Raw genomic sequence first — 12149 nt, 5'->3', positions numbered from 1 at the left:
AATGGGTTGTGTGCATGGTATGTGGTGTAATGTGAAGTGATATTCAAAGGGACTTTGTTTCTGAGAAGGATAAAGCCTGATTGGATAATTTCTTAACTAGTGTAATCTAGTTCTTTATGCTGACTACATTTTATTGTTATTTGGAATTAGAATATAGAGAAGACAGCTCTTGAATTTAATATGAAGACCTTGGTAGTACTTATTCTATTAAAATTGCAGAAATTACCGAGTTTAAATATAAGAAATTAGAAGAGATTTTGATTTATCAGTGTTTACCTAGTTAGAAAAATAAGTGATAATGCTATTTAGTCTTAAAATATTGTTACTTAAAAATTTCATGAACTGTAGATTTATCTAGTCCCTTCATGGATTTAACAGTTCCTTTTGTGAGGGCTAGGTCCTCTGTTGCTTGCTCCTTCATAGCAGACAAGTTTTCTTCTAAAATCCAGTAAGATTGTTCCTTTAAGGTAGGAAACTCTTGATTTATTATCTTGAGAGGGAGAAGACAGCCTTTGGGGACAATGATGGGTTTTTTCATGGACATTAGTGGAGTGCATGCTGATGGACTTCAATTTGTTTTTTATTAGGGTCATCATATGCTCGGAGCTCAGTGGTTACAGCTGTGAAGTTTACTATTTCTGATCATCCTCAGCCTATTGATCCACTATTGAAGAACTGTATAGGTAAGTGGAGACAACAGGTACTGCTGAGCTGCTTGGGAAAGTGCAGTGTTTCACTGGGTGCCGTTGCTTCAGTAGCCTTATTACTAGGGAAGTGAAACGCACCAAGGTAATGGTTTCATTATAAAGATCATTCATAATATATAGTTTTACAAGTTTAGCAGTTATATAGGCATTTCTTTATCAGAACTACCAATTGCTTATAATGGAAGTCGTCAAATATGGCAGCCTATAGTTATATTCCTTGATCACCACATTTTGGTGATGGCCTAAAATGGCTGTAATGAATAAAGCAAATAGATGCCGTAGAGGAACAGCCAGTCCTTTTAACCACTGGGCCAGCTCTCCAGCCCTGTATAAAGGAATCTTACTGGTGGTGTTAGAGCCTCAATTTCTGATGATTTCTTGAGGATCCATAGAGAAGTTCCCATATAAGATGACGCAAACCTAAGAACAAAAAGGCGAAAGCTTGGGTGGTCTGATTCCCAGAAGTATCGAGAGGAAAACCCAGGAAACACTAGAGCCATCCCTATTTTTGTTAAGATAGTTTCTGGAATTAGACTTTTTTAGCTTTCCTATGTTTTAATGTTTTCATCATTGGTTATGCTAATGCTAATAGTAATTCAAACTCCTCAGGGTATAATTTGATGTTTTCTGAAGGACAGGTGACAGTGGCACAAGGAATGGCTAAGTCGATTTCTCGGTGTGCAGGAAAGGGGGTCAGTTTAGAGTTAGGTGATAGAGATACAAATGAGTAGTCTTGCAAGACCTAGAAGATACCTGTTCCCTCCCTTTAGAAGTATGTATTCAGACATTTGCATTGTGAACTATAGGATGCGGGGAAGATGCTGCCAGATGCAGGACCTACAGTCTGTGGTCCCCCTCACTTATCAGTTTGCTCCACTAGAAATTGATCGTGCAGTTTCGCATCACCTTGACTTGGTTTCTCTATGCTGATGATAGAGTTGGGATTGTATAGAGGAAGTTATTATCTGCTGGACACTGACAATGCTGCGTGCTTTCGCTCTGCTCAGGGTCCTAAAAGCATTATCTCCATATATTATCTTAAAGTACCTGCCCAGAGCTTCACAGTTTATATGGGAAATGATCTGAAGCACCATATGTGTGATCTCAAGGAAGTTTTCATCTTAATTTCTTTCTGCACATTTTCATAATAGCAGACTTTAAAATCTGTGTAAGTAGTACCTGGATATTTGGCATTTATCCTGGTAGGTCACACTCTTGTGCTTTTGTTAATTCCTGTAATTCCCAGTGAAGACAGATGGTGTTAGGAGGTGCAGTTCTCTGTCCCTTGATGATCTGTATTTCTGCTGAGTCTGGTTAGCTTACTTTCTTGCTGCTTCTAGTAAAGTGTAAAGAATTTTAAGGTTATGTTTGCTGGCTACTGGCTCCATTGCTTCTGAATAACTCATCTGTTTATAAAGTATTTATAAAAGGTAGTAAATGATGGATCTTAGGTGCTGTTTTATATGTCCTCTGCTTTTTAGGTGCCAAATGTAAGTTATCAATGGAAAATGTACACACATTCATCAATGATGGTTTGTTTTCATACTGCTGAAATAAATTTAATGGCTCTCTTAATCTTATATCTGCTTCTCTGTGGCCCTCATTGAAGAAATAGCAGTGAGACCCACAATAGCTAAGGCAGTTTAGAAAAAATAATGTGTAAATTATGTTCTAAGCTTACCACAAATATGTTGTTTCTCTTAACAATTTTTCAGGTGATTTTCTAAAAACTTTGGAAGACCCAGATTTGAATGTAAGAAGAGTGGCCTTGGTCACATTCAATTCTGCAGCCCACAACAAACCGTCGCTGATAAGGGACCTTCTGGACTCTGTCCTTCCTCATCTTTACAATGAGACAAAAGTTAGAAAGGAACTCATAAGAGAGGTGAGTGAGCTAGATCCCATCTGTTAACCTACATGTGTCTTTAATTGTCACCTGCTTGCATGTTCCTTCTTGTTGTTGCAGGTAGAAATGGGTCCATTTAAACACACGGTTGATGATGGTCTGGACATCAGAAAAGCAGCTTTTGAGTGTATGTACACACTTCTGGACAGCTGTCTTGATAGACTGGATATCTTTGAATTTCTAAATCATGTTGAAGATGGTTTGAAGGACCATTATGATATTAAGGTAAGATGTTTGTGAATATCTGTGGAAGGATTTATTTAATCGACTTTGATGTAACAACTTTTGTGTGTATAATTTACTTAGAAGTGAGAAAAATTAAGCCATGTATCACAACATATAGACAGCAGTTGCAGCGTGTTTGAAGGAGTTACACTGCCTTTGAGGGTTAGGTCTTCTGTGGCTCGTCGTCCTATTTATCCTATGTGTCGTCTGTTTCTTTTTCAGTGTCAGTAAATGAGTGATTTAAAAGCAATCAAGTAAATGAACATATTCTTTTCGTAATACTCTTAGCAGGGACCTTTGGCCTGGTAGAGCAAAGGTGGCTACTGAGCCATGGTACCCGAATTTCAGCTTTTATGATACAATCATAGGCCTTTATAGTCCAAGGAAGAAAGAATATTGTAATATAGATTTTTCAGGTTTTAAGTGATCATCTGCCCTCCCAAACTCTACTGAGAAAGTAGAAATTTCTATAAAGTTTTGCATCCAGTTGAACACGTATCTAATTCAGTGAATTTTACTTACATTGCATGTGAATGAGTTTGCTGCCTTCTGCAGATGCGGTAACCCTCGCTAAGGAGTGGGTGTTTTCACCCAGGTGATTGAGCTGTGCAGTCAAAACTGAGAGCAGCTGGGCTGGAGAGGTGGCTCAGAGGTTAAGAGCATTGCCTGCTCTTCCAAAGGTCCTGAGTTCAATTCTCGGCAACCACATGGTGGCTCACAACCATCTGTAATGGGGTCTGGTGCCTTCTTCTGGCCTGCAGGCATACACACAGACAGAATATTGTATACATAATAAATAAATAAATAAATAAATAAATAAATAAATAAATAAATAAGCTGAGAGCAGCTTTCTAGTTTTGTATTGTAGGACATATGGAAGCTGCATTTCCCTTGCATTCACCTCAGATAAAGTGTGCTATGAATCTCATTCTGAGTGGCAGACTAAACTACAATGATGCTTTAATTTGCATATAGTTTTCTATTTAAAAAGTGTGTCAGAAGATGTCATTAGAAAAATTGAATCTTTTTTTATTCCTTATAGATGCTAACATTTTTAATGTTGGTGCGACTCTCTACCCTTTGTCCAAGTGCAGTACTACAAAGGTTGGACCGACTGGTTGAGCCCCTGCGTGCTACGTGCACAACTAAGGTAATCGTTGCCCTTAAGGCATCAACGTAGGCTACATTTGGCATAGGAATTATGGGGTGTGGAAAAGAATTGTGTTAAGATAAAAAATGTTAAAATTTTGTGACCGTAAATTTTTTAAAATTCTTAATATATGCAATTTACATAGTGTGGATGTGTATTCTGAGGCAGAATCCTGTGTTTTAGTTAGGATGGCTTCCAACTCTGCAATTTATCTCAGGCTCCCAAATGCTGGGATTACAGGCATAGGCCTACTGTTTTGTTTCATAAAATTAATTTTAAAACAAATAAACAAAAAAGTCAGGTGGTGGTGGTACACACGCCTTTAATCCGAACAGTCAGAATGCAGAGGCGGATAGATGTCTGTGAGTTTGCGGCCAGCCTGGACTAGTGAGTTCTACGACACCCACGACTACATAGAGAAACCCTGTCTCCGAAAAAGAAGATAAGAGCTTTTCTTTTTTATCTTTATTTTTTTTTTTAAGGAAAAGTTTTTATCTTTTCTTTTTCTGATGCTTTAAAAACTACAGATTCCTAGCTTATTATTTTTTCTCACTTTTCAAATTTAATTTTGTTCTTTTTCTGTTTCATGAAACCCTTTGAGGAACACTGGTGTTTCTTCAAGGGTCTGATAGAATTCAGAAGTTCATCTCTTCGGTCTTAGGGTTGTCTTTCTTGGGAAATTCTTTATTACTGCTTCAACCTCATTGCATTTTAATTTGCTTTCTATTGGTATAATAGACTGTGACCAAAGCAACTTGGGAAGGAAAGGGCTTATTTCATGTTATAGCTTGTTGACTACCAGACAGGGAATGTAGGGCAGGAATTGGTGCAGAGGCCAAGAAGTGCTGCTTACTGACGGCATCTCTTGACTTACTCAGTTTGCTTTATTTACTCCAGGACCCTGCTCGGGGACAGCACCACCCACGGTGGGCTGGGCCCTTCTAAGTGTCAGTTAAGAAAATGCACGCGCAGGCTACCTATATATAGTACAGTCTGATGGACAGTTTACTCAGTAGACCTTCTCTGTTCTCTTAACACCAGATTGTGTCCAGTTGACAAAAGCTAATCCCCACAGTTCTGCATGTCTTCTTGGTTCAGGTTTCTTTTATTTGGGGGGGTGGGTGGGGGTGGTTTTGAGAAAGGATTTCTCTGTGTACCCTTGGCTGTTCTGGAACTTGTTTTGTAGACCAAGCTAGCCTCACACTCACAGAGATCTGCCTGCTTCTGCCTCCCACATGCTGGGATTAAAAATATGTACCACCACTGCCTGGCTTGGTTCAGTTTTATAGGTCAAATATATCCATAACTTAGAATTTTCCTTTTATTTGTATATATTTTTTACAGTATTCCTTAATGCTCTTTTTGGATTTCAGTGCTGTTTAATATTTCTTATTCCGTATCAACTCAAGTTGATTTTATTATAGACTATAAAGACAAATAATATACACAGATCAATAAATGTAATGTTGCACATAAATAAAAAGAAAAACAAATACATAACTACTTCAGTAGATGCAGGAAAAAGTCTTTTTATAAAACTAAGCATCCCTTTGTGATGAAAGTCCTGTAGAACTGGAAACCAAAGGGTCATTCTGCATCGAATAAGGCAGCGTGCAGCAGCCTGATAGCATTACACTTACTGGGAAAACACACAGCATCTCCTTCTAAATAAAATCGAAGACACGATTCTCCACACCTAACACTCTTACTCAATATAATTCCTAAAATCTTAGAGTAATAAGGCAAAAGGGGGGGGGGAACAGGAACAAAAAGTAATTAGTCTCCTTATCTCTGTTTCATAGTAATGTGGTTTTATACTTGAAAGATCTAGACCATTAGCAAAGTAGAGTGATTCTGCAGTGGCTTTTATATGCCTCAGTGCAAACTAGAGAAATCAGGATAACATACAAATCCCTCAATTGCCAAAGTCCTTCTGAGCAAAACATCAACGTTGGAAGCATCACAGTGTGCTACTTACACGTTCATACAGACCCACAGTAGCAAAAGCAGTGTGGTATTGGCACGGGATCCGACACAAAGATAGAAGAAGCCTGCGCAGCTACAGTCATCTGGGCTTTGTTTTTGTTTGCTTGGTTGATTTTGATAATTTGTCCCCTCCCCTTTTTTTCTTCTGAAACTTGACAGAATTGGAGAGGGAAAAAAAAGCAGCCCTCTAAATACTGAAGCAAGGAAACTGGGTGTCCACACAAGGAAGCCGAAATTAGATCCCTCACTCGCTTTTGTTTGTTTGGGATTTTGATGATTGGTTGGTTGGCTGGTTTTTTGTTTTGTCTTTTTGTTTTTGTTTGGTGACAGAGTTTCTTTTTTTTTTTTTTTTTTTTTTTTTTCGAGACAGGGTTTCTCTGTGGTTTTGGAGCCTGTCCTGGAACTAGCTCTTGTAGACCAGGCTGGTCTCGAACTCACAGAGATCCGCCTGCCTCTGCCTCCCAAGTGCTGGGATTAAAGGCATGAGCCACCACCGCCCGGCTTGAATAGAACTCTTAAAGTCAAAAACTAACACATAGGACTACATGAAATTAAAAGGCTTCATTGCGCACAGCAAACAAAACAATGGGGTGAAGAGATAGCATGTAGAACAGGAGGAAACCTTTGCCTGTTGTTCACGAGATGTGGGCTTGGTACCCAGAATATGAACAAACCAACAAAGCAGATAATTTCATAAATAAATGAGTAATGAACTGGACAGGTACTTTACAGATGAATTTTTACAAGTGATCAATAAGTAATAAAAACGTCATTAAGGTAATACAAATCAAAACTGTATTGAGATTTCCATCTCACGTTCTCAAAATCAAACAACGAGAAGAAACTAGTAAGGATGCAAGGAAAAAGGAATTCTGGTAGTGCTGATAGCTATGTAAGTACGTTTAGCTGCTGTGGAAATCAGTCTTGCTGATTTTCAAGAACAATTAAAGTGACATGAACTTCCATGACCTATAGTACAAATACATACATACCATGTTTATTGTAACACTGTTCACAGTAGCCAACTATGGAATCAGTGTAGGTGCTGATGAGATAAATGGATTTTAAAGTGTGGTACGTAGTATGTATGTGCTATACGGATACAAGCAAACACACACACAGTGCAGAATAGCAGTATTGTATGTATTTTTTGAGACAGGGTTTTTCTTTGTAGACCTAACTGTCCTAGAACTAGTTTTGTAGACCAGGCTAGCCTTGAACTCATAGAGATCTACCTGCTTCTACCCCTTAACCAAGTGCTGGAATTAAAGCATGCACCACCACTGCCCAGCCAGTTATATGCATTTCTAGGGAAATGAGTAGACCTTGAGGTAATCATGGTTTACAAAATAAGCTAGACACAGAAGAATGTTTTTCTTTTTTGTATGTGAATTTAGGCAAAACACAAAACAGAAAAAAATACAAAAAAAAGATACAAAAGTAAAAAGTGGACTGAAGTTATATTAGTGTGGGATAAGATACGATTAGGCTTCAAAAAATGAAGCATTTAGGTGTTACTAGAGAGGGATTCATAACTGACACATAATGAAATGAATCTTGGAGAATGAGGACTTTGAACCTTGAAGATGAAACAAGTTTAGTGTTTTAATAAAAATAAAGGCATACATGGAAATGTTATTTGGTGTTCAAAGGAAATGAATATTAAGTATTTGTTTTCTTGGTAGGGCCAAACTTGTTCTCTCTTTCTATAGGGCCGAATTTTTCAGTCTTTTTTTATTAGGGCTTGTGTCCCTACTAGGAGAGAGGTAGTGCCTCGAGATTTGTTGCGGACTGTACTGAAGTGCAGTGTGCCTTCTGGACTATGAGGGCGTGGCTTTACCTATGGACCAGGAGTTCCTGTCTGCATACATTTTGTTAATGTTATGGCATGTGATTTGATTTTACTTTGTATTGCAGGTAAAGGCAAACTCTGTCAAGCAGGAGTTTGAAAAGCAAGACGAGTTAAAACGATCCGCTATGAGGGCAGTGGCAGCGTTGCTAACCATTCCAGAGGCAGAGAAGAGCCCACTCATGAGTGAATTCCAGTCACAGATCAGCTCTAACCCTGAGCTGGCAGCCATCTTTGAAAGTATCCAAAAAGATTCTTCATCCACTAATTTGGAGTCAATGGACACTAGTTAGATGTGTGTTACTCGTGGGGACCATTACATTTGACCGCACAATGCACTGAGTTGACAAGTTGACCATTGACACGGAAGAGAAGTGTCTAGAAGCTTCGGGATGTTCCATTTGTTTTCCTCCATGGAGAGTTTGTTCAGCTTTCTTCCATTTTTGTTTTTATAGCATTTACTTCAGAAATCTGTATTTCCATAATCCAGAGGTTGTAAAACCACTAATGTTTTTAGTGGTTAGGGCAACATTTGAAATGGGAACTAAAGTTAGGATTTATGAAATGTGGAGATGGGGTCCAGTATCTCTTTGCCCTGTAATGTGTAGGATTAAAATGTTAAAATTTTGTGACCATGGGTTTCTTGTTTTATAAATTCTCTCATTTAAAATCAGTTCTCAACACAAAAACCATGTTTGTTTTCTTGTATATCCTCTTTCAGCAACGTAAGTTGGTTTTTAACTGGCAGATAAGAATGTCCATTTAAGATGTTATATTTCAGAGATTGGCATCTTAGCAAAGATAAAGTATTACTCTTAAGTATAAGGCTTAACAATATCCCCTTGTGCACACTGATCTTGCATGAACAGGTTTACAAATACCTATTATCTGTAACACTGCATGTACAGATTATTCACAGTGCCAGTTCACATAAGCATCAATGCAGTGTTGAGACACGTTTGCTTCTGAGCCGTCACCTGCTGAGAGGGGAGTTAACCGCCAGTGTGAACTTACAGATGTGTTCCACAAATCAAGTCACAGCAATTTGCAACCCTATCCTTTTTGAAATTATCTTACACATTTAAGTACTTAGTTTTTCTTAGTTCCATGTTGGTGTGTGTGTTTCTACCGAGCAGTTCTCAAAGCCAGACTGTCGCTCCTTTTGGGTTCTGCCTTTGTTACTGAAGGATAAAAACCTCACCTGCGCTTTCAAGTTTCGTTTTTAGGAAATTCTGAAGCTGCCCATTACTCATTTTGTTAGATGGAGCTTTCTCGTAGTTGAGTTACAGCCCCCACCTCCCCAGCCTGTCTCTTGTCATAAGCTCCGCATTGTCTTTGGTAAGTGTTGGCTGTTTGCTGGGGGGGGCGAAGCTTTTGCAGTTTTTTCTGTTGTAGTTGCAGTCTTATCTAACATTCCCTCTATAGCCGCCTCCTCCAGATCGTGGTGCTCTTGTTGACAGTGAGAGCTATTCTGAAATAAAGACATCTCTTCATGCCGTGCAGATGATGTTTACATGCCTTGAGGGGGGGCAGTTTCTAGATGGGGCGATCAGTGTCAATCAGCCTGAAAACTGCACTGGGAGATGTAAAGCTGTGAATTCAAACACTTTCCCAGTTATTGGACCCATGTACTATAACCGGTGAATAAGAGAACAACTTGGCACTCTGAATGCCAGCTGCTGCAGAAGGCATTGGTACGATTTCCATTATACATTGGTTTGGAACATTATATGAAGTTGGTGGGTGCCCTGTCAAAATAGAGTAGGTAACAATTTTATATCTTAACTTGCATAAAACTCATTTAGTAGGTTATACATTATGCATTACTATGTATAGATGAGGATGTAGTTAAGATTTAGGTTATTGCTTTCATCAGGCTCTAGGTCTGGACATTTTGACAGTCATGTGTTCTGTGACTGTCTTAATTACCTAAAGTTAAGCCCATATACTTTCGTTATTTTTTTCCCCTTGGTTTGTCTTGAATTCAAGGTACATGTTATGTTTTTGTCTGTTTTGAGTCTTGCAAGTCAACTAATTTCCTACGTTGATAAATTCTTTTCTGAAGAAAATACCGCTGTAATGGCTATTTTATATATAGTGTCACAGTTCCCATCCATACAGAGCAGAGGAATCAGGAATGCTCAGGGTTGAAGTGCTGAGCCACACTAACGTAGTGATGTGCTCGAGATCTGAGGTGGAAGTGGAAGGGAATGGAGTCCAGATGCGAGGGAAGGGCTCTGCCTGACCTCTGTCAGGGAGGATCCTAGACCTCGGTAGTGTGAGAGTAAGCTGTTGGCAATTTTTATGAATATATTGCAGTTAGTTTAAATCTATTTGGAATTTTTTAAAAGAAAGCTCAGTATGCATTGAGTTTTGGGTTTAGACTGTCTTAAAAGTCTAGGAAGGAAGAAGTCTTAACAAGAGTTATTTATAAGTTTAGTAGGACTGACTGCTACTATTTAATCATATTTTATTAGTGATATCTAAAGCAGTTAGAATTCTTAAAAGATTGGAATATGATAGCTTTGTTCAATATTTGTATATTTACATAAATTAACCATAACTGAGCAACCAAATGAGTCCACACAGTCCTTGCATAAACAGTAACAGTACAAGGGCATACACAGTTAACTTCTATAGGGTGTTTTAATACTTTTGTATCTAGGTCATCCTCGTACAAGAAGTCATGATTAAAGTTGAACATGTTGACATCCATAAAATTCTTAGCTGCTGAAGCTTTCTTTAATCTGGTCTTGAGTCTTCAGAGCCACTTTGGCTTACGTGAGCAAGTGTATAGTGACGCTTTATAACCGAAGGTGTGGTTTCTGCCTCACTTTTAACTGAGAAGCAGGGTGGTGGAAGCACATGCCTTTAATCCCAGTACTTGGGATGCAGAGGCAGGTGGATCTCTGAGTTTGAGGTCATCCTGGTTTACAGAGTGAGTTCTAGGACAGCCAAGGATGCCTAGAGAGACCCTGTCTTGAAAAACAGAAACCAAAAAAAAAAGAGAGAGAGAGAGAAGAAAACTTAAAGTTGTCAAAATTTGATTTTAGATGTGAAAGCTTTCAAGAAAAATTCGAATTGTTGATTTTCCTGAATTTCATTTTCACTAAGTTACAGTCTTTAATTAAACTCTGGAGTGAAAATTTGATGTTTGGTTGAAAAATGGAACACAATAGAAGTGTGCCAGCAGCTACCCAGAGCTCACCAGGTAAAGCTGCTTTCTTAGGAAAAACACAAAGGGAAATTATTTATTTTTCCCTTTTCAGTACAAAAGTAACTTGTTTTCCTGGTAATAATAATAATGATTATGGGAAGACCTATATTATAGTTTAGGACTTCAGTTCGGGTTTCAGTAGTATGGTTTTGTTCTATGTTGGAAAACTAGCATGGTATCTCAAAGGACATTTAGTTTCCTTGGGCATTTTACCAACCAACTAAAAATGACCAAGAGGTGATGTATGGGCTTGTTTTCTCCTAGACCTACAGTATCAATGAGACAGAATCTGAAAGATTTTATTTAATAGATTAAAGTTCTATGTTGGATCCTTCAAACCTTTAATAACAGGTCTCTGGGGTGGTTTTGGAATGTTTGTTTTGCTCAGGTCTTCAAGAGAGAGAGTAGGAAGAAAACTTTTTTGAAACAAAAACCTTTACAAATGAGGAATGTTGGGGTTAGCATATTTAGCCACTTGGGAATAGTTGATGCTCATGAGTGACATGGGAATGCTCACACATGGCTGAAAAGCTATAGAGTTGTGCTCTATTGATACCATGGCAGCCCCGTGTTTACTAACTTGTAATAAGCTATTACTCTGAAAGGTTACTTTGCTTGTTTCACAGATTTTTTTTTTCACATTTAAACAAAACTGCAACTGCTTGCTTAGGTGAGGACAGCTTAATGTGTATGTACCTGTATGCCTAGTGTGAGACATGTAATTGCTTGCAATCATCGCCATATGTAAACTAAGAAAGGCTTTCCTAAGAGATTTGGAAATAAACTCCTGGTTCCTTATTCTAGAAATAAAATCCATGTTTTCCTTCAGACTTTATACTGCAGTAGACCAGAAATATTACTTTAGATAAAGATTTTGGTTGTTGACCCTGTTAAGAGTTTACATTTGTTGAGTGTGTGTTGTAAGATAACTCTATCCTGGCTGCTGCCTTCTGGAGGCCAGCAGAGATTGCTCCAGGTCCCCGGATGAGGGGACACTGCATTCTCAGTTGAGATCCATTCTTTTTGAAAAAGAATTTTCTCATCTCTAGCCACTCTATCCAACATCAGTTAAAAAGGTGTCTCTCTGAAAAAAGGTAAACTTCTCATCT

At 38.4% G+C, this 12149-nt stretch overlaps 1 protein-coding gene across 1 annotated transcript in view; it reads left to right on the top strand.

Annotated features, from left to right (window-relative positions):
• Nucleotides 1-9325, top strand: part of Cand1 (cullin associated and neddylation dissociated 1) — a 44451-nt gene extending 35126 nt beyond the window's left edge. The window contains exons 11-15 of the mRNA XM_050165495.1: nt 588-683; nt 2423-2592; nt 2674-2838; nt 3881-3988; nt 7892-9325. Coding sequence (XP_050021452.1) covers nt 588-683; nt 2423-2592; nt 2674-2838; nt 3881-3988; nt 7892-8116 — 764 coding nt within the window. The 3' untranslated portion in view covers nt 8117-9325. The remainder of the gene's footprint in view (nt 1-587; nt 684-2422; nt 2593-2673; nt 2839-3880; nt 3989-7891) is intronic.
• The last annotated feature ends 2824 nt before the right edge of the window (nt 9326-12149 follow it).

Source organism: Alexandromys fortis, unplaced genomic scaffold (genome assembly GCF_014885135.2).
Source record: "Alexandromys fortis isolate MF-2015 unplaced genomic scaffold, M_Fortis_MF-2015_v1.1 scaffold_154, whole genome shotgun sequence".
Taxonomy (NCBI): domain Eukaryota; kingdom Metazoa; phylum Chordata; class Mammalia; order Rodentia; family Cricetidae; genus Alexandromys; species Alexandromys fortis.
This window is presented reverse-complemented; position numbering and strand designations above follow the sequence as displayed.